This window comes from Ochotona princeps, chromosome 28 (assembly GCF_030435755.1).
Source record: "Ochotona princeps isolate mOchPri1 chromosome 28, mOchPri1.hap1, whole genome shotgun sequence".
Classification (NCBI taxonomy): domain Eukaryota; kingdom Metazoa; phylum Chordata; class Mammalia; order Lagomorpha; family Ochotonidae; genus Ochotona; species Ochotona princeps.
In genome coordinates, this window is record NC_080859.1 from 21,311,806 (window position 1) to 21,335,063 (window position 23,258).

At 44.1% G+C, this 23,258-nt stretch overlaps 1 protein-coding gene across 1 annotated transcript in view; it reads right to left on the minus strand.

Annotated features, from left to right (window-relative positions):
- The window catches only part of ARHGEF28 (Rho guanine nucleotide exchange factor 28), a 251,694-nt gene that overhangs the window by 85,175 nt on the left and 143,261 nt on the right, over nucleotides 1-23,258 (minus strand). Inside the window, 3 exon segments of the mRNA XM_058656335.1 lie at nucleotides 4,370-4,466; nucleotides 4,469-4,643; nucleotides 9,151-9,272. Of these exon segments, the coding sequence (XP_058512318.1) occupies nucleotides 4,370-4,466; nucleotides 4,469-4,643; nucleotides 9,151-9,272 (394 nt within the window).

Genomic DNA, 23,258 nt, shown 5'->3' on the forward strand with positions numbered 1-23,258 from the left:
GAGAATTTAAGCTGCCACATTCCCGGCCATTCAAACTTCAAGGCCAACAGCGTTCATGCTAATACAGGATGCATTTTTTGAACTTTTTTTGTTGTTGTCGATTCTGAAGTAAAAATCCTAGGAACACAGTGAAACTGTCCAAATTTAGAAATACAGAGAAACAGAGAAGGAAATTTTGAATTCACCATTTTTGTTATTAAAAAAATAATAATAAGTCCTGGGCAGAGTAGGCATTATGTAAGTGGGCTCTGCTGTCCCTTGGGGCCTCCTCATCCTGTGTTGGAGGCTCCGGTTCAAGTCCTGGCTTTTCGGCTTCTGATACAACTTCTGGCTAATGTGCAACCTGGAAAGGCAGCAGGTGACAGACTTGGGTCCCTGTCACCCACATAGAAGACCCAGATGGAGCTCCAGGATCCCAGCTTCAGCCTTTGTCAGCATCTGAAGAATGGGCTAACAGATGGAAGATTGTCTCCCTCCCCTAAAATGTGTGTGTGTGTGTGTGTGTTTGCAAAGTTGGGTTTTCTCTTTCAAGAACTCAGCAAGGGCCTTCAATCGGGCATTGAGGAGAAGACAATTTTTGTAGAGACGGGTTTCAGTACTCAAATATCTCGGAGTCCATTAAATTATGTCTCAGCTTCCCCTCCCTCCTCAACACCCTTCCCCTCCCAAAAAAATCACCCCTGAAGCTCAGCATTCCTGGTAAATGCCAGGGCTTTGAATGTAACAACGGTAGCGCAGTATCAGATATTTCAGGATGCTGCGTGGTTCCTAATGCAACGAAAAACGTAGGAAAGGAAGGAGACTTTAGACACACCAGCTCTGGCATCTCTTGACATCTTTGGCCTCCACACTTGTCTCTCAACTTATGACCGCTGCGCTAAAGAAAATAAGTTCTTGGAACGATGGGTGGCCTGAGTGCCATTCTGGTCTGGTGCAAGCCTGTCTCATGGTAGACTGCATCTCCATCATTAGGAAGGCATCCTAGAGGCACCTGTGTTCTCTCGTGTTGTATACTACATGGCATGTCTTTTTCTACTCACTAAAATTCAACTGCTGCTTTTCTCCATGATGCTATTAACCTAAGACACTGACAATATAAAGTGACCAGAATTCTCTTCCGAAAATTTCAGAACATATGCCAAGTGTTTTTTTTTTTTCATGGTGTGAAAGGCATGTCTTACTCTGAATTGCGATAAAACAAACAAAAAAGCTTTGAAAGTTACAATTTTTAGCTACATTTTCATTTTACAATAGTAATTTTCTACTTCCCTCCCCAAGAGGAATGGGTAATAAATGCTTTATTTTTGACCAGAAAACAAGCTTTAGAATAAATAAACTCTTGTTTTCTGTCACGTAATTTTTTGTCATGTAAGATTTTTTAATTAGACACTCCATTGCTTATTTTCTCCTTGTGGCTTCTCAAAAAACTACTGAATTTAATTACTATAATGGCTATATATGGTGCATACTTTAATAACATTAAAATATTTCAAACCTCCAAAACTTAATACTAAAGTCCAAGCTGGTCTTGTCCTATACTAACCCTTATTGCTATTATGTGCCTCCACAATTCTCCATCATTCTTATTCTCCTATTCATGAATCAGGTGCATGTTGCTCTGAACTCATTGTCAAGTGTGTCACACACACTTCCACCACACATCCACTGAAGGAGGAAACTCTAGCTACAGAGTTAAACAGGGCTTTCCCAGGGGCACTGGTCCCCTCCGCTAGATCCTATCCATGGGATAGTCAGCCTGTGGGACCAGCTCGGGGGTAGGGGGGAGAGAGAGGGGGGTTCTGTGACATGGCTAATCCATCCTTTCCCTGTGTCCTCCCTCTCTCTACACAGTGACATCCTGAAGGCTCTCCTATATTCTCAAGAGGATAGCTTTACCTAGAGCAGTGAAATGTTTAAACTCCCTGGAACACAGCCACAGCCCAAGTGTGGAATGTGGACACTCTGTGAATGTTTGCATAAGCAGAACAGAGAGACCGTTAGTGCCTTGTCTGCCCCACATTCCTAGAGGGCCTCCTGGCGGAAAAAAGTCTAGGGCCACAGACCTGATAGATCTTAGAGAGGCCACCTCAATGTCCCTATCACACACACTTCAATACTTCAATGAGTTCTGCGTCTGGAAGCCTCTGTCCCAACAGATCCAAGTACATGCAGAGCCATGAATTTAATAACTGTGTAGCACCTACAAATTTACAAAATACAAAACAAAATTGCCTCTTTATTATTTAAGTGTCAGACATCATCTCCAAGACCAATGCCTGTTATTTAAGGGTTTCGGTTTTTTTTATAACTTTTGAGTTGTGTTATCAGTGCAAAATACAGCACAGTGATTGGTACCTACTGATTGCTGGCTCCTCCGTCTTTCCGTCCTGATCAATTCAATCTCAGCTCCACAGTCATTCACTTAGGGGGATGTTCATTAATAAGCATTTATATACACATTCTGGGCGTGGCACAACAGCTCAACTTGTTAATCCTCTACCTCCAAGCGTGGGGATGCCATATGGGCGCAAGTTCATGTCCCAGCTGCTCTACCTCCCATCCAGGTCTCTACTTGTGGCCTGGGAAAGCAGCAGCAGATTGCTCAAAGCCTTGCAACCCTGTACCCATATGGGAGACCCAGAAGAAGCTCCTGGCTTCGGCTCCAGCCATTGAGACCACTGGGGAGTGAAACAGCAGATGGAAGATTCTCTCTGTCTCTCCTTCTCTCTGTAAATCCTTTCCAAAACAAATAAACCTTTTAAAAAAAAATGATGTATGCATTCACATAGGCATATTACTCTATCTTCACTTTGAATAATATTTAATGTGAGAAAATGATCATGTAACTATGAAGCAAAAAAAAAAAAAACCACGCAAGGGAAGGAAGTGAGCTATTTCCCAAAGAAATTGGACAAAATGAAACCAGTTGGAAACTAGCTTATCCCCTATAGGACATTTACACTAAGCAGCACAGACAGACACTAAAACAAGTGTAAGCATACAAAAGTATAAACATGTAACCACACTGTATACAATAAAACCATTGTGTTAATGACATTATCCATACACACAAGAAAACATACATAAGCAACTGCAAGTTCTGTAACACAGAAATGAAGCAAAGACACATGAGCCCACTCACGTGAAACTTGAACTTTTGCCACACCATGACACGCTCTGGCAGGCTACTGCATTCCCAAGCCTTAGCAAATGTAACAAATATTTTGAATTTGAGATTGCCTCTACTTCCTCTTCTTGTTTTTCTTTACAGCTTATGCACCCATTTATGAATCTTAATAACAAATTTGCTGATTTTTTAAAATTTTATGAACATGAAAGCAAAACCAAGTATTTCGTGGCTGTTTAACTTTATGTGGCAGAGAAACATGTAGCTTTACATGTGGATACAGTTGTAATTCATTTATTTTTAGCATATTACATGATGTTCCATAGAATATTTGGGTTGCTTGCTGTTGCTATAAAAATGAGGTGTCCTGTAAAACCATGCCTTGCCTTTTAGTTTCATTTCTCTATGAATGGTTGAAAGTTATCAAGGATATTCAGGGGTAAAAGAAATTCATAAGGCCTGCGGAAGTGTATACTATGAAAAAACTATACAAGGCCTCAAAACTGCTTTGCACCAATGGACAATTAGCTTTAACTGCATTTTCCACTCATCTTTGAAGTAACCTTTCAGCACATTCCAGCGCACAAGAGCAAAACGCACATTCAGCTTCATGTGGTCATCTCAAATTATTTTCAAAGGTGTAGACAAGGTTGCTCCCATCAGTTCAACATAGGAATTCCCATGCCACCAAAAGAGTTTCAGATTTTGTCAACCTTGTAGGTATGAAAGGGTATCTCATCATGTTTTCTTCTATTACACTTTAGTCAGTTTTCTTACATGCCTTTTAAAAAAAAAAAGATGTATTGATTTATTTGAAAGGCAGAATTACAGAGAGGGAGAGAGAGAGATCTTTCATCTGCTGTTTCACTCCTCAACTGGCCACAGTAGCTAGGGCTGGGAAGGCCAAGGAAAACAGCCTGGAGCTTCTCCTAGGATTCCACATACGTGGCAAGGACCCAAAGACTCGGGTCATCTTCTGCTGCATTCCAAGCCACATTAGCAGGGAACTGGTAACTCAGAAGTGGAGCAGCTGCGAGAGGAACCAGCACCCATACACGCTGTTAACATGGCAGGTGGTGGCTTAACTGATGATGCCACAATGCCAGCCCCCAGAGGGGCAACATTTTCACATACAGATGAAAGTGGTAGGGCCGATAAAGAATTCAAGAATAGATTTTTTCCAAATCTAGCAATAAGGTTCTTAGATTTTCTCCGATTTTTTTCTAGAATATGACATCTTACCTTCTTTTCTTAAGATGATTTTGTTCTCTCTTGGGTCCATGGAGACCTAAATGAAGATCAAAATTGGAAGTGTGTGAGCTAGGTGGTGACGTAAGGGCTGTCTGGCTTCAGGATTGGCCATCATTTCGTTGCCTGGGAACAACATACCAGGGCTGTTTTCCGCAGGAGGAAGGTACATGCAGCTCTGAGAGCCCAGGGTGGAACCCATGGCTTCAGCACTGGCGTTGGCATGAATCCCCTCTACACTGACATAGCTGATATCCAGATCGCCAACCTGAAAAGTGGAGGAAGACTGGTTCAGCAAAGGCTGGATACAATTCCCAAACGAAAACACTCCACCTTCTTTCTCATCTGTGCTATTTTTTCTTTTTGTCTTGTTTTGTGTAAATAAAGAATTCTGCCACAATATGTTTTTGTTCTTGTGTCTGCTATCACATGATTGACCAAGAGGAAATTGATCAGCTGAGGATTTTATAGGCTAGTGATTATAAAATAAGCTGAAAGCATATCACTGTAAAAATTAAAAGAAAAATCAAGAAAGGAAGGAGGAAGGGAAGTGGGAGCATTGGGGGCGGGTATGGGAGGAAGTATCTTAGGCTCTTAAATGTATCTTTATGAATTACATGAAATTTGGTCACCTTACACAAATAGAATCATTTTTTTTAAAAAAAATTACAAAACCAGAAACTGATAATACTCTAAACATTTTTAAGAACCAGTGACTGAAAATGAAGGACAAATGTTAGAAATACTTGGAAAAGAAAACTAAAGAATACACAGTTGTAATTCAAAGACTAGTTCATAGCAATTTGGGTAAACAAGGGTGAGGTGGTCACAGCATTCTGCCAACAAAAAGTGCCAACTGAAAAGCCAAATAAATCCAGATAATCCACGTACACAGCATAAGCAGAAGACACAAAGCCCCCCAACTTCAAAGTAAATCCTGTCACAGCAGTCAGGGAGCACCACATCCAGCAAGTAACGAACCCCTTGTGCTCCTGCCTTAAGACTGCAGACTGGGAAGATCACAGAGAACAGGGAGCTGGTGGACGGCCCTAAGAACTACAGGGAAGTCATCCCAGGAGGAAGCAGCCCAGCCTACAGGAGTGAACAACAATCGTGCTTCATCCAAACACTGGATCTAAGCATGAAGGGGGTCATGACCTCAGGATTCGAGGTGATGATCATCAAAATGCTCTATTTCTGAACCAGACAGTTACAAGGAAGAGAGTGACACCACATGGAAACAAAACCATCACAGGCAAAAGCAACAAAAGGGAGAAACTGGGAGTCCTGAACTAACAAGCATCATTGTAATCACCTACGTGAATGCTTAAACCTGTGGGTAAAAATCTAAGGGATAACGAAATAGTTACAATCTCAAAATATTCTGACAGTACACTTAGAAAATGATAATGATTTCACTGAAAAAGAAACACAGCAGAAGTAAAATAAGCCACCGATTATGGAAAAGATTTATACCATGCACCCCCTGATACGGTGCATCAAAGGTTACATCAGCTCTTCCACAGAACTCCTGCCAAACATTTACAACTTGAATCCAAGCATCAGAAAATTTCAAACAAAAATTGAAGACATTTACTCAGAAACAAAAGTGATGTTTACTCTTAAAAAGAAACCAAACTCATAAAAGGACAAAGATCTGTCCCAGATTCAATGATACAACAATAAAGGACAACACCAAAAAACCATTACTGACACAACTGGCTAAACTGGAGTCAGATCTAAAGATAATTCATTCACGAGCATTGTATCAGTGATCATTTCCTAACTTTGTTAACCACACAGCACTTTCATAAAAGAAAGTCCATATTTTTAAGAAAGCACACCAAGAAAAATCAAGAAGGGGAAACAGTTGAAACATTTACATATATTTTAACTATCTGCACACACATTAAGCATACATGCACACACTTAGAGAACAACAGAATGAAACACGGTAAAATACTAGGAATTAGACAAAAAGATATACAGGCATTCTGTAAATATAAAACTAGGTAGGTCTAAATTATTAATTCCAAATACTCTTTCAAAAGAGTTTATGTGACAGAGAAATGTTCAATTCATCTTGAGAAGTTCCTTATCAGATAATATGATACCCTTAAAATTTAATGAGAAATTTTTAAAAATAGTATAAATAAATAAATGCTAAAATTAATTAATTAATTGAAAAGAGCCATGTTATTAGATTTCTGTGCTGGGGTGAGGAAGAAAAAGGAAAGCAGATAAGACACTTTCCAGGCATTGTCAGAAACCTTAATACGCCTAATTTGCTCCCTTCACATGATCCTCACTCTCCAAGCTGATATGAGAACACTGAAAGGTTGTGTGTTTCTGTCCTACACCTGTGTAATGAGCTCAGGGACTCCGAAATAGATTTCAGTTCTGTTTCTCAAGCTCCATCGCATGTATTTAGCAACTGTCTTCATTTTGCAGGATGGAGCTACTTGAGTTATCTCTAATTCTATGCTTTCGGGCTTCATTTGGGGGGGTCGGGGTTATCTGCGCCACATTACTAAAGCAATCTATTTCTCATTCAAAATATTCTCAAACAGAACTTATATCCTAACCTTATTTTTGGTTTGGGAAAGTTTGCATATTAATACATCTTAGAACACATAACAATGTAACTTTCTCACAATACTGTCATTAAAAACATTACATATTTGACACAAGTGAAAATAGTCTAATATTCACTGAGGTTAAGAATAAAAGTAAACATGATTTCAAGAACTAAGAAGTCCGTGTTTTCACATGAACTGAGAAAACACAGCAGAAGGAAAAAAATTCTTTAAAAGAAGAACATGGTAAAGACTTGCATGCTGAAAATTACAAAGCATTAAAGAAATAAAATCAAAGAAGACAAAAACATGGAAGGATTCCCCATGTTCACAAATTGTAAAACTCATTCACTGTCAAAATATCTATACTACTCCAAGTGATCTGTAGACTCAAAGCAAAGCTTTAATTTTTTTTCCACAGAAAGAGAGAAAAACAATGCTCAAACTGGTATGAAGCCACAAGATGTTCAAACTAGCTGAAACAATCTTGAGCAAGAATAAAGCATCAGACTTCAAGGTGTTGATTTGCATTACAAAACTATAACAAAACTCTGTGGTACTGGCATAAGAACAGACACATACGTGAATGAAACAGAGGAGAAATCCAGAAATAAGCCTACACATACGTAGTCAATTAAACCTTACCAAAGACGCTAAAAATATACAATGCTGAAAGAATAGTTTCTTACACCACACATACACACACACACACACACAAGCAAAAAATATATTAAGGACTTAAATGTAAAACCTGAAACTGTAGAGCTCTCAGAAACACACACACACACTTTAGTTTTGGCGATGACTGCTGAGTGTAACACCAAAATTATGGTAAATAAAGCAGGAAAACATCAAACTAAAGAGTTTCTACACTGTAAAGGAAATATCAACAACATTAAAAGGTGAGCCATGCAATGCAAGAAAATATCCACAAGCCACATGTCTGATAAGGGGTAAAAACATCCAAGATACAGAAGGAAGCCATACAGCTCATCACAAAAATGCTATAACAACCTGATTCAAAATGGGCAAAGCACCTAAACCAACATTTTCTTCCAAATCATCTTCAGTGAAGGCAAATCAAAGCCACAGTGAGATTATCACCTCACACCTTTTTGGACAGATTTTATCACAAGGTCCAAGGATAAGTGTTGGTGAGGCTAGGAACAAAGGGAACCCTTTAACACCCGATGAGAATGCAAATTAGTACAACCATCACAGAAGCTACTGTGGAGTTTCCTCAAGAAAAATCACAACTGAACTACCGTTTAGCAGTATGAAGCCAAAGGAAACACCATGGAGTCTAAGCATTCATCTTTGAAGGAATGACTTAAGGAAATACTGCTTGTGCAAACGTGACATTCCATGTGCAAACACAGAAATCGTAGCCAGCCTTAAAAACGAAATCCTGCGTTCTGCAATGACATGCATGAACCTGGAGGATCTCAGGCTAAGTCATCTAACCTCAACATGGAAAGATGAATTCTCCATGACCACATTAATAAGCAGAACTCCAATTCTAAGAAGTAGAAAGTCAAACTCACCAGAATAGTGACATGAGAAGACATTGGTTAACAGGTACAGATTTACGTTATACAGTAAAGAAGATGTGCAGGCCAGTATTGTGGCACAGTGGGTTAAGCCACTCCCTGCACTGCCAGCATCCTATAAGAATGCTGGTTGGACCCAGTTGCTCCACTCTCACTCCTGCTCTTTGCTGATGTGTCTGGAGAAGTAATGGATGATGGCCCATGTGCTTGAGTCCCTGCCGCCCATGTGGGACACCCACTCAGATGGAGTTCCTGGCTCTTGGCTCCTGGCTTCAGCTTGGCCCAGACCTGACCATTTGAGAAGCGAGCCAGCAGGTATGCAGTCTCTCCCCGTCACCACCACCTTTCACCTGCTTTCTATGTAACTCAAGTAAAGAAATTAAAAATTATTTTAAAAAAAAGATGTTATGGAGATCTAAGGTATAGAATAGTTGATAATACTTCATTGTATACTTAAAATTTGCCAAGCAAGTTGGTTTTAACATACACACAATGTGAGGTAATGGATATTTTGAATTAGCTTGACTGTCAGTGACATTTGCAGGTGAGACTCCACCCACTGCAGCACCGCAGGGCCACGCTCAGGGGAAGCATCAGAAGCAGCACCACGAGGCTCAACTGCCACCTTGCAAGGTCAGCCATGCCTTACCTGGTCTATCACCATACAGTTCGCGTAGACTTCATCACCTCCATTCAGCATGTTAGAGAGATGGCCTGTGGCAAGGAATTCCGGGCGCAGCTTGGATTTTTTGAGGTCATCAAAGGAGCGATCTGGGGGGGAAATGAAACGAGGACCCGTAAAGCAGGAGGACGCTGGTTTAGAGGAGCTTCTCACTCTTAGTCAACGCATAAGGAAAAAAATCAAGAATACATATTTGAGGATGATATCTTGCCATCTGCGTGTTTTAAGAGCTACATGGTTAGAATCTTCTCTTCTACATATAAATCTTTTCAGTCATCGAGAACCATTCATATAATGGCTCTAGATAGACCAATAAATGGTTCTGGACAAATATTTTCCTACTTCAAGCCCTACTTTCCTTACCACCAGGGATCTCTTTTTTTTAAGATCTTTGCCTTCCATGTGCAACAGATTCAACTAATCTTCACTTCTCTTTATTCATGTTGTAGAAGCCTCCATGACTGTGCTGTAATTCTCAGGTTCCAGAGACAAGCTCAGACTCAGTGACTTGTTAATGAAGTTCCCAAGCCAGGGCAGAGTTGAGGCAGTCCAGGTCTCCACTGCCTATGCGACAATCAGTCTCACGCGTTCTCCTTTCATTGAAGTACAAGAGCTTGTGCTCCCTTGTGCATTCTCAGCTTCCTCCTAAGTGAGCCTGCGCGAAGTGGAGTCCCACATAGTCGAGACTTGACCCTCCTAACAGCAAACAGAGAGCTGAACAAAGCAAACTGCAGCCAGAGAGCCTTGTTCCCCATGACCATGGGTTTTTTCTAATCCACCAGATGGTAACTTCTCAGAGTTTCCTCACCCATAAAAATGGATTTCTTATTATGCTTTCCTCATTGTGTGGTTATGAGGATTAAACAAGCCCAGACACGTGGAGCAGTTACCTGTCTTCATTGATCACTATCATTCTTGTGAATAGTGATGAATAACCCTGTTCACCGTGGACACCAATCACAGTGTTACACCAAAAATACATTCTCCATATCCATCAATGACTTCAGTGGAGTCCATTCAATGCTGCAACCACAGCACATGTAATCGTCACTTTCATTACACCAAGTTTTCTTGAGTGGTTCAAAAGGGACAGCGTGGCTTCTGTTCCAGAATAAACGACACACGTGTCCCTCCTCTTGCTTTTGTGATAATCCACAGGAGTGAATCAGAACACGAAAAAGACTAATAACCATCAGGAACATGTCCCATGAGCAAAACATTCTATCCTTTCATTCAAAGTTCTAGATGGTACAACAGCTACCAGACACATGACTTACACAAGGCAAACAGACCTTGCTTCTAAATTCTGCCATCTAAAATCTACCTCTAACTTTTTATTCTTATTCCAGACTTCATTTTTTAATTGAAGGGGCAAATTTACAGAGAGAGATTTTCCATCCACTGTCTCACTCCCCAAATAACTGCAATGGCCAGAGCTGAGCTGATTCCACGCCAGGAGCCTCCCCACAGCCTCCTACCTGGGTATAGGGGCCCAAGACCTAAACCATTCTCTTCAGGTTTCCAGGTTATAGGTAGGCAGCTGGACCAGAAGTGATACAGCCAAGAATTGAATCAGAACCCATATGGGATGCCAGCATTGCAGGCTAAGGATCAGCCTGCTGAGTCCCTGTGCTGGCCCCTCTGTAACATATTATTTTATCGGTTAACAATATAATATGGAAAATCACAAGTATTTCCCGAGTCTACCCTTTGTTAATCACTGTGCATCTGGATTTTAATTACACAAAAGAAGAGTTCCAACAGTGATACATTAATAAAATGACAAAACATTTTTTTCTGAAGAAAACACTTTGTTTTTGTCATTTTACAGAATGTTTTAAAAAAAATAATTAGAGGGCCCGGCGGCGTGGTCTAGCGGCTGAAGTCCTCGCCTTGAAAGCCCCGGGATCCCATATGGGCGCCGGTTCTAATCCCGGCAGCTCCACTTCCCATCCAGCTCCCTGCTTGTGGCCTGGGAAAGCAGTTGAGGACAGCTCAATGCTTTAGGACACTGCACCCACGTGGGAGACCCGGAAGAGGTTCCAAGTTCCAGGCATCGGATCGGCGCGCACCGGCCCGTTGCGGCTCACTTGGGGAGTGAATAATCGGACGGAAGATCTTCCTCTCTGTCTCTCCTCCCCTGTGTATATCTGGCTGTAATAAAATGAATAAATCTTTAAAAAATAATAATAATAATAATTAGAAATAACTCAACATGGCCCTCAAAAGCAACCCAACTTAACTGCCCTCCCATGACATAAAGTTCACAGACTAATCAAACACTTGACATTTTTGCCATAACTTTTTGGAGTTCATGCTGCTTATTAACTATTGCCAAATTAAGATTTTACTGATGACTGAGCAAAGAACAAACAAGATATGCCAAAAAAAGACAACTACAAAGATTGGATGGATTTGATTTTTAAAACATACAATGCAATGAAATAGGACTCCAACTGACATGGTGCTAGCAAGTGCGTTGCTGGATCACCTGACAGTCACATCCTTCACCACCACAGGGAACTTCAAGTTCAGAATCCTGACCGCTCACTCACTTCAGGACAAGCAGGGCCAGAAACCAGCACAGTGTTTATCCTCTCACAGGCAAAAGGCACTTGGACTCAACTTTCTCTCACAAACAGATCTGCCTGGTCCTCCATCCAGAACAAGGTCTCACCCACGCAGTGCAAGAAACTGAAAGATGGTTGAGTCTGGGCCCTGGTCCAAATCTGGGTCGAATCAGTTTCCAGCATAAAAGATCTAATCAGGGCTTAATAAAATGATGTTACCAAAGAAGGTGGAAAATCTCCACCCTACAATCCTGAAACCCAGAGAATTCTAAATACAAAGTTCAGAAACACGTTGGGCGCCATGACCTGTCCCGGGACCAGCATGGATCCCACGGGGGCACCAAGAGCTGTGCTTGTACTGCAGATAACTGCTGTGACTGAGGAGGGGCGCCTCCTAGTGGCTCCGACGGGGGCTGTCTCATCAAGTCCGAGCACTGCATGAAGAAGGCAAAACTCCTGAGCTTTAGACGCCTGTGGCGCGCAGCTAACCACATCTGCCACTAGACACACACTGCCCCAGCAAATTTTGTCAAATTTCCAGCCCAAGGCACAATCTTGCGGTAAACATAGCACTTAGATTGTTACATTCTTTAGTGTTTTTATTCAGATGGCTCATCTTTCTTCTTTTTAAACAAAATGAGTTTAAGAAATACTTTCTCTTCGCTGTCCCTTGAGAGCCAATCAGAAGGAGAAGAAGAGCGAGTACACTCAAACAAGGAAATGAACTTGGGACCAAATGCAGGAGCCTATCCATGTTGAGACTCAGAGGCCGGCTCTCTCAGGCATTGGAAAGCACTTGAGGTGGGTGGAGACCGTCTCTTTCAATTGCCAGAGAGATCCAAGCTGAAAGAGAAATGCCTGCCTTACTACTGGATTCAACATCTTCTGTGTGAGATTGGCCATGATGACCCAGATGTTGTCACCAGCCTGCATTTTCTATGATGAGACTCCCCTGAGATAAGAAGGCTTGCTCTGCAGGGTGGCCAGGGACATTACTGTACAAGAACACCACCCAGCAGGAAAGAGGGAGAAAGATCTGTCCCCGCTCTGGTTCACCCACAGCCTGCCACAGAGACGGGCTGGCTCACGCAGCGCCAGCACCCAGTGTCGGAGGCTCTCTCCGGAGCACCCACCGTCTCCGCTTGCCAAATGACACCTTGCTTGAGATGACAGATGCCAGAAGGGAGCACTTACTAACCAACCAGAAATTGTCACCAGCATGGCCACCACTCCTGCATTCACCTCCACACAAGGCGCCACAAATGACAAGCAGAACAACACTGACCTTGAAAAGCAAGCATGCTACATACACTCAAGTGGCCAGTCGCTCTACTTAGTTTCGCCTCCTCCGCACAAAAAAAGCTACATCAACATTGCTTTAAAAAAAAAAATAGGCTGATTCTTTTGAAAAGATTTTCAAGAAACATGGTTTTGTGACTTCCACATGTAATTACCTCAGTGGTAAGTTAAATGAAAAAATACTGGCCTTTCAAGTTTCTTGTCAATGAGCATACAGAAATAATTTGCAATGAGAATACAGTTCTGTCTATAAACAGTTTGTCTCAGCAAAAAAAAAAAAAGAGAGAGAGAGAGAGAGGAAAAAAGACAGTAAGAGAAAGATCTTAACCCATTTGGGAAAAGCATTAATCTGTACTATTTGGTAAATCTATATTTCAAGGCCAGTATAAAAATGGCCAAAGCTGAGAAACTTAAATTAGTAAAAAGCAGTCAGTATACTGTTAAAAGTCTGAACCTTGGAACCAGACTGGCTGGGTTCTGGTTTCCACTTAACCATCAGCTGTGTGACCTTGGAGAAATTACTTACCCTCTCTGTGCCGCCATGTCCTAATCTACAAAAGTAAGGATACTAGAACATCTGCCTCATCAGACTGCTCTAAGCATGAAATGAGTTAATATTTTAAGTCATTGGAACAGAATCTATACCTATTCAGCACTGATTAAATGTTTATTAATATATGCTTAATATTTTGTAGTGTAGTTTTCTTACTTTCATGTAATTTTGATTTTTAAGAAATGACATATTTTGAAACAAACCCCAGATGAGTAGAAAGCACAAAACATTTCATTTGTTGTGCAAAGACCCTTCCAAACCGTGTGTCTTATTTCAGCCTTAGCTCACGTTCAAAAATGTTGAAGACCATCCTGGCTGTAATAACTGAAAAAAAAAAAAAAGGGAACAAGAAAACAGAGCTCACTAAACCACCCTAGGAGCTCCTCCCAGGGCCTGACATGGAGCAGCAACAGGAAACAAAGTAGGACATTCAGAGGTGGGGTTTCCCAAGAGCAGAGGGAGGGTTCAGAAACCAAGATGTCCAGACACGACCCAGTGGACCGGGGCCAACGTCTCCATCTCACACAGGGTGCCCGCGGGACAAACAGTCACTGGAAGGGGATCCCCGCTGCTCCCTGGCCTGAACTTCTCACTGCTTTGTAACCTGATCCAGGTAACTATCAGGGCTCCAACTTTCAGCCTCACTTCCTGGTCACAAGTAGACGCCCTAGTCAGGTGGTACAGAGAAACTGAACATGAATCTATTTTACCAGAAGAAAGAAGGGAATTGGTGCTAATAGCAGGGGAGGGGAAGGTGGCTCCAACGTTTGCCCCAGCACGCACAGGACTTCTGCAAGCTGCCTTCCCATGAAACTCAGCTCTGCCTCGCGAGCCAGGGGCTGGCGGCCAAGGGAAAATGTGGCCTACTTCACTGACAGACTACGCCCAAACACAATGAACAGGCTGCTTCCCCACCTGGGTGCCAAATGCTCACCTGTCAGTCACCTCGGGTCCTCTCAGTCCAGAAATCTCCTAACCCAGCCATTCACTCATTCATTTATGTGTATTCTTTTAAGCCTAGAACTTCATGAGTCCAACAAAAAAGACGTACTAGGAAGGATCGGCCATCCAAACCAGATGAGGCTTCTGGGAGAGTCCAGTCCCCAGCACAGCACTAAAACAGTGCCCCCTCCGGCCACACTTGACCTTCTTCCACCAGCCCACAGTCACCTCCTGTGGCCTACAGAAGCTGAGGCTCTCACCCACCTAACTGGCTCTTCTTTCTGGGTCCCCATCACCCACTACTCCTTCCTTCTCCACCTGAGCAGCTTCACTCCGGAGGGTCCATCCTCACTCCCCCACCTACACACACACACACACACACACACACACACACACACACAGTGATATCACAGCATGGCATCACACACACAGCACCATGGGATGACTCCCAGACGTTATTCTCTGGTCACACCTCTCACCTGAGTCACAACTCTCTCAGCGACAACTCCAGCAACTCACCCGGCACCCGAGCCCTGCACTCAGCTCCAAAACAGAATGTCTGCTTTTCCTGCTTTCCTTAGCGCTCCTCCCCCAGTAATGGCAGCTCTGCCTTCCCCCGGAGTCTCTCTTGCCTGTTCTTACTGTTTCACAACTCCACCGTTTCAGAAGCTAGCCCTTTTTTGTTGTTCTGTGTGTCTACTTTTCCAAATGGCCACATCCAGTTTTAACAGAGAAGCATAGATTTCATCTTAAGTGTCTTCTCTTGTCTGTATACATTTGATTTTTTAACACTTGTTTTTGTTCATTGGAAAGGCAGAGTGACAGAGAAAGAGACACAGAGATACTTATCTGATGACTCACTCCCTAAAACAGCCATGAGAGAGCCCGGGCTGAGCCACGCCGAAGCCAGGAGTCAGGAATTCTGTCCAGGACTCTCACGTGGGTGGCAGGGCCCCAAAACTTGAGCCATCTTCTGCTGCTTTCCCAAGTGTATTAGCAGGAAGCTGGGTGGAAAAGTGGAGTAGCTGGGACTCAAGCAATACAGAATGCTGGCATCACAGGCAGTTTAACCCATTATGCTACAGCATTGGACATAAATTTAACAACTTGCAACGTTCACTTCATAGGTAGACATGATCTACATAAACCTATATCTAGGCTGTATTTCCTTGAAAACAGAGATAGTATCACTAGGCGAAAGGCTCATGACAATAATCAGAACATGCGGAGAGGCATATTGTCATGCACACAGCACCATCCAGTGAACCAGTGTTCTTAACTCTAGACCCGATGATATGACAGCCACACAAGTTTTATGCCTCTATGCAAACTCCCACAAGTCAGAAAAGAACGTGTAATTCCTGTCTTTCTGTGTCTGGCTTACGTCACTTAGCGTCCTGGTCTCCAATTGCATTCGTTTTGCTGCAAGTGGAATCCGATCCGTTCCACTGCCCTGCTCAGCCAGCCACCATCCTCTCCGCAGGCCCCTGACTGCTGGCCCTGCCTTTGCTCTCAGCCCCACCTGACCCACCCGTGCAAAACCCTCCGATGGTTTCCCTTCCTACTCTGAGGAAATACCAGTGCCTCATGTAGCCTGCGCCTGGCCTGCCCACAGTTCCACGCCAGCCGCCTGGGTCTCCCTGCTACTCTCTGCCCCAGGCCATTTGCACTTGCTGTTTTCCCCTGCCGGCCCTGCTCCTCCCCTGAGTGCACAGAAGTTTTCCTCCCTCGCTTTCTGAAGTGTTTGGAGGATCTCTTTGGATCTCGGGACTTGGGCTACAGCCACACTGATATATTAAAAACACACTGGGAAACAAGGATCAGGAGTCTAAGGCAAAAGCTTATTGCCAGCTTGCCCTATAACCATTCTTCCCAGGTCTCTAAACAACCTTCAAGAGCAGACAATGTTGGGAATATTTTTCACTGGTTATCTTGCCAAGGAGGTGCTCCCTGATCATTGCCTACAGAACGGCCATTCTCAGGCCCTGCTTTTCCTGGCCTGCACACCAGCAACCCTCAGACATCCTATGATGCATTTGCTCACTGTGGGGCATGCCTTGCCTATCAGCAGCGTGTTTGCTCCAGCACAGCAATGCTGCATGCCTTGGCACTGCATTCCCAGCACCCAGAATCGTGCCAGGCCTACAGCGGTTAGTCCGGGAAAACACTCCCTGAAGCCCTGAGTTCCCATTGCTAAGCACAGAAGTCAGGCACCAGCTGCAGCCTGAACATCCTCCTCGGCCGGCCACAACATCTCTGACTCTGCAGGTGCACTGCTCTTAGCCTGGCTGCTCTTGCTCCAGGTTCAGGCTGTGCTGCAAGTAGCACCATCACTCATTCATTTTCTCTTGCTTCTTGTCAACAATTCTTTGAAGCTGTATTATTTATTTTCCATAGCTGCTATTTCAGTCACTTCACAAGGCCACACAACCAGTGAATAGTAGCCATGCAACAGGCATTCTGCTAATAGCTCCAACAACTTTTATCTGTTCACTGGGGCTACTGAGTATCCTATTATGAATGGAAGAATATGGTGTTTGAGCCATGCTTGAGTTTTTCCCATTGAAGATTCACATTTCCATGAGTAATTATTGTGTTACAGTGTGACTTCCATCTGGGGACATTTGATGAATTCCTGGCCCTGCTGTTTACCCCTGGTGACCCACTGTCAAGACAGTGTGTGGCTTCCCAGAAAACATCCAGAAAACAGTGAACACATGAATTCACTTTGTTTGACAACACAGCAACAATCAAGACACCTGAGAGAAACGACTAGAAAGATAAATTGAAATGTCAATTGTAAGGAATAGGGTGGAGGCAGTTTTGATTTTTAATACTGTAATCTGTAATTATGAGAATTTTCACAATAGCTATCTTCATAGTTAAAAGTAAGTCGTCTTTTAAATGTGTCTCCGTTGTGAAAGAACTGTGTCATTTCAAGTATCAATAGGTTTCCAGCCTCAAATTATAGGAAAGACATTGAAAAAGCTCAGAGGGAATGCAAATGATGAACAAACTATGCATGGGGTTGACAAAAAAAACCCTGCCAAAATTAGCTTTCTGTTTAGTTCCATTTTCCATAAAGTTTTTGAAGTCTTTTTAATGTATATTGTAAACATATTAACTGACAGTGTTTCCTTAAATGTACATGGTATTTTTGAAGCATTTGTCAATTCTACCATCCTTAACTCTAGAGGGTATTATTATTTAAAATTCATTGGCTCAGTTCACCTGCACAGGTTATGAAGTGACTGGGCCAGGAAACAAGAATGCTGCTGGCAGAGACCACAGCCCGGTCCTTTTCCCACTGCCCCAAACTCAGAGGGATTGTTGTCAAGTTCTGGTATGGGCAGAAAGCAGTCGTCATGAACCATCTTACTGTGATCCACCAGAAAGGAGAAACTCCCCCGGCCACACTCTCCAAGTGAACGATCCCATGTCTCCTTCCCCACTCCTCCTACACAGCTCCTTTGGGAATTGCCTGATTAATATTAGAATCTGCCTTGACACTCTCTCAGCCAACCTCTTCTGCACTGGACCTGGGGTTCCAGAGAAGATGCAGCCACACTCTAAAACCACCCTGAGCTCCGCAATGTCTTATGGGTCACCGGCAAGCTAGTTACTCTGCAGATTGGGGTTGGTGCTGCGATGAGTCTACAAGAGCGCCAGCAATCTCTCTCAATGAGAGAGGCTCCAGCAGGGACCCAATCACCCATTTCACCCCGGGACTTCCCTCACTTCCCATGATTCCGCAACAAACCAGGGGAAGAGGCACAGCCTTCCAGCTCAGTGCTGCTCCCAGCCAGGGTCCCAGCTGAGGGCAGAAGCCCATGGGTTCAGAGGTATTGGGCTATTTCTCTGCCCTCTCCCTTGGAAGAGCACGTTGAAGCCCCTTCTATATGACAAGCACAGTTGCTGCTTTAAAATCATACCCTAGAGAGGTCCTATTCTGCTATTTTGAAAAAAAAAAAACAAAAATATTTAGGGGGAAAAAATAAGTCTTTCCCTCCTACTACACAAGAGATACAGGAAGGAGTGGAGCAGAGGGTCCTTAGAGAACAATTTCTCCCCCCAAATCCTTCTGAGTTCTCATTCCTAATTGTAGCGCCACAAAGTAGCCTTCAGGAGTACAAATGTTTATGCTTGAACAAGGACTCTCCAGCGCATAAATAATTTCTTTCGGTCTTTGCTTCCCTTCAGCGTTCAAGTAGCTACGCAGTCGTGTGTGACGTGTGGAGCTTGGTGTGGTTAGATTTAATCAACAATTCCTTTCCTTCCCTTCATGATGCAATTCTCTGAGGACCACAGAAAGAAAGAAAACAAAAAAGCCGGCAACCCGAGGGAGAACACCTAACGAATTATACGAACACCAGGATAGAACTGAAGGTCTTGAATACAGTAGCCGTACTGGAATGAGATCACTTCAGTGACACTGGAAATACACACAAACCGATGAGGACAGTGCCCCTGGAGGCCTCCTTCACAGGGGATTCGACAAACAACCCAAGTCCTGCATGATCTCACGAACAGACATCATTTTAAAAGTTGCAAGGAACTCCAACACCTTCCCGTCTCCATTTCTTCAGGCACAAGTGACTTTGTCCCTCTACATATCCTCACAGGTAATTGCAATCTCCTTTAGACCAAGTCAGAAAAACAAGAGGGAAATGCAAACTCTTTGACTTATTTTGTCTGTGTTCTCAAAAACATTTTGAATGAATAAATTAATGACTAGGGGCCCGGCGGCGTGGCCTAGCGGCTAAAGTCTTCACCTTGAACGCCCTGGGATCCCATATGGGCGCCGGTTCTAATCCTGGCAGCTCCACTTCCCATTCAGCTCCCTGCTTGTGGCCTGGGAAAGCAGCTGAGGACAGCCCAAAGCTTTGGGACCCTGCACCCACATGGGAGACCCGGAAGAGGTTCCAGGTTCCCGGCATCGGATCGGCGCGCACCAGCCCGTGGCAGCTCACTTGGGGAGTGAAACATTGGATGGAAGATCTTCCTCTCTGTCTCTCCTCCTCTCTGTATATCCGGCTTTCCAATACTAATAAATCTTAAAAAAAATAATAAATAAAAATAAATGAATGACGAAAGCAAAGGAGTGCCTGACAGTCCTTTTAAATTCTCCTGGATTTCTTCTGGCAGAGAAACTGCATCAAGTTCCATTATCCCAAGAAATTCGGGCTGCCTCTCCTTGAGTAAGCGTGAAAGGAAGCTGGATACAGAATTAACTAAAACTTACAACCAGGACTTTGCATGTTCAGAGATACAGGGGATCAAAGCGGTGAGACAAGAGGCTTTCTTGAGGCAGGAGACGGGTGGGGAGCCACTCTGAAGGTGAACAGGCCTTCCCCACTTCAGTCTTGTACCTGAAGGGGATCACCCGCAGGCTGCCCCATACTCTTAGGCAGCCAACCACAACCAACACTTGGTGGGAGATCAAGGCCAGGTGGCAGAGCCAAGTCTTGGCCTGGATTGTTCTTGGTTGCCCTGAGTGGGGAATGGGACCCTCAAGATCCCAAAGGCTTTGGGTAGGCGGAGCTGTGAGAGGCTGATCTGAACGTGCATGGCCCGCCCCAGAGCCTTCCCTGATGCAAAGGACAAGCTTCCAGGGCAGATGTTTCTGAAGCCAGCATCTGAGCTACCAGCCTGTGGCAGAGGTCCCAAGGTTTCTATCCCCCTGAGCGCCAAGGGGAGGCTTTGTCAGGGTGGGGCCAGAGAAGCGTCAGGTCCTGACCAATAAGCAGAATCCCAGCTGCAGCTGCGTTACAGATGTTTAAACAGCTAGTCACAAAGCAGCTAGGGCTCAGGGAAGAGAGGTGAGTCAGCCCACTGCAGAAGCCAGGAGGCCCCAGAGGCTGTCTGCATTCAAGGATCGGGCCTCCCCCATGCCCCGTACCCTCTTCTTTCACCAGGAAATCACATTCAGTAGCAGCTTGGCAAAACAAGTGGAATGGGGGGAGGAAGGAGGTAAGGTTCAGAAATCTGAGACCTTGCAAAGATGACTGTTTACTTACTGTATGAGACCAAGTTTTCTGTATCAGGCTAAAATACACCCCTGCTCCACTGCCTACCGGGTAGGCAAAAGACCCAAGTCACCGCAGGAGAAAACAGTATTTGGGTGTTGTTTGGGCTAATCAATATTTACTCCTGGTTTCTGTGAGCCAGAGCCTGGAGAGGTCAGCCAGTCCCCATATTCAAGGATGTGACTTGGGGGACAGATGTTAAATAACAGCTGCAATCAGCAATGAGAGAACTATTACAAAAACATACCCAAGACAAAGCAGCACCAAAGACAGAGCCATTCTCTGAGGGAACTGGGGTAAGGTCTCCAGGACCCACCAGCTGCCCCTGGAAGGGGGAGCTTCAGATTTTTACTTGGAAGTAGTGGAAATATTCACCTGGATTTTCCAAAGCAAAAAATGCACGAGAAGGGAAATTTACTAAAGCCATGTAAGTCCACAGAACTGGAAGAATTTTACATCCAAGTCTTAAGAAGTATGAATCTGGTCAGCTACAGCAGCCTGCGAGACCAGAAGATGGGCCCAGAGCGTCACGGGACACTATGATTCATTTCTTGCAGTTAATGGCCTCCAGCCAACTCTTCCAGTACTGCCGTCCACACAGCAAGACTTTCCTCCAAGCTCCAATTTGAAAAATCCCAAAGGAGGATTTTCACTGGTCATATTTGGGTCACGTGAACCAGTCACTGTGGCCAGGCAAGTGCTGTGATGGACCCATCTGGGTGAGATGTTGATCTCACGGTATCCAGGAAGGCACAGCCACATGAGGAGTTCATCATTTGGAGGAACCACCTTCTGGGGACTCTGAGTGCTGTTCGGGGAAAGGAAGGAGGCCGATAAGAAGACAAAAGGAACCAGGCGGGCCAATGCAACACTCGGCACCACTGCATCTTCCTGGAGTCCATGAGGCAAGGCTCTCCCCCATCACACTGGTGCACTCTAGGTCTGTGTGTCTCTGCCCATGTGCTTAGCAGGGCCATCTACATGTTAAAGCCCACCAGTTCACCACACACCATTAGAACAACCTCTTCTCCATGAGCCCCCATCTCACACTGCCCTCTCCACCTTGAACTTCCACAATAATCTGTCCCTGTCACTCCTGTGGAAATAAGTCACATTCCACTTTACTTAATCAATGTACTTGAACAAACAGTTATCCCTCCTCCAAACCAGAAGCAGTGAGTAGCAATTCCCTGGAGACGAAGATAGTAAGTTGGTATACTCCCTTCCCACTACAGAGATTCATGTGAAAGACACCTTTCCCAGGAATTCAAACTAGCCAAACATGGAGGGAAAAAAAATCACTTTCCAAAAATGTGGCCATTTGTTGAACTAAGGGAGAGCGTGCAGCTCTGTTTCCTGGCACGTGGCTTGCTGTCTATTGACAAGGGCAGACCTGTAAGCCCAGCTTTAGACTGTCTGTGCTGCAGCACATCTTCGTGGAGAGCTGAAGAACTCTTGGTGGGTCATGCCAGCATTAGGAACAACATTTCGGTGGCATCATCTTCCTCTACTGGTACCCAAGCATCCTCGGAGGAATCTCTGAGCTAAGCACACACACACTCCCTACCATATGCATCTATTCAAAGCAACTTCATCAAAGGAAGGGAAAAACTAAAGGAGCAGAGAAATCCATGAGAGAGAAAAGTAACAGGCCTTTAAAAATTAGCATTTCAACCCTGGAAATGTCATGAGCCTAAGCTCTCCCTGTGTCGAGGACCATTTTGGTAGCTCAGTATCTGCTCTCTGAATATTGAGTGAGCCATTACAGCAGCCTCACCCAGACACACTTGATGCACCTGCCTCTGGCACAAACCTGCAAACCTCCCAGGACAAAGCAGAAGTACTCTTAACCCAATTCTCAATTCTCAATTCTGGCCTCTTCTCCCACTGGTAACCAGCACCCCAGGCACCTGACCGTTCAGCCCAGCCCCGTGTGTGTAATGCGTGTTAGTGCATCAGTATGTCAAGGAGGTATCAGAACATGACAGTGCTGCCATCTTGCGCATCCAAAGTCTCCCCCGTTGCCTCTCTTAGTGACTAACTCACAGAGGAAAGGGAGACAATGCCCACAGCACCCTCGTGCCCCAAGGCTGCTATCGAAGTTCACCACCTCTTACTCTCCTAGGAGGCACCAAGGCCTACTGGGAAGAGCGAAGCCTTGCAAGTGCAGTATCCTGATTCCAGAGATGGCTCTGGCACTGGCTCTGCCTCCTCTGATCGAGAGAAATTCACATGTCTTCTGTGAGCCTCTGAGTCCCCAGCTAACAAATGGAAATGGCAATTGGCATCTAACACACAAACAACAAGTTGTTGTTATTGCTGTTGTTACAAGATTACACATGCGAGAAACACTTTACTCATGTGACATTCTCCCATTCACCCAGCTTCCCTATTCTACCACAGTTACTGGTGCCTGAGTTTACTGTTGTGGCCTTGAAAATAAATTCAAGACAGTCTAAGCCTCAGTGTCTTCACCTATAAAACAGAGATAATATCTGTCCTGCAGAGTTATTTTGAGACTCAGACAGCATAAACGCAAAGCACTCACCATAGCCTGCTAAGCAGTAGTGATTAAGATTAATAAGGTGTCACATCAATCTTAGTTGACTGTAACTCCAGAAAACAATCACCTGTCCACATTCTCCAAGGCTGTCAAGGTTTCTGTTATACATTATCTCCTTTGGT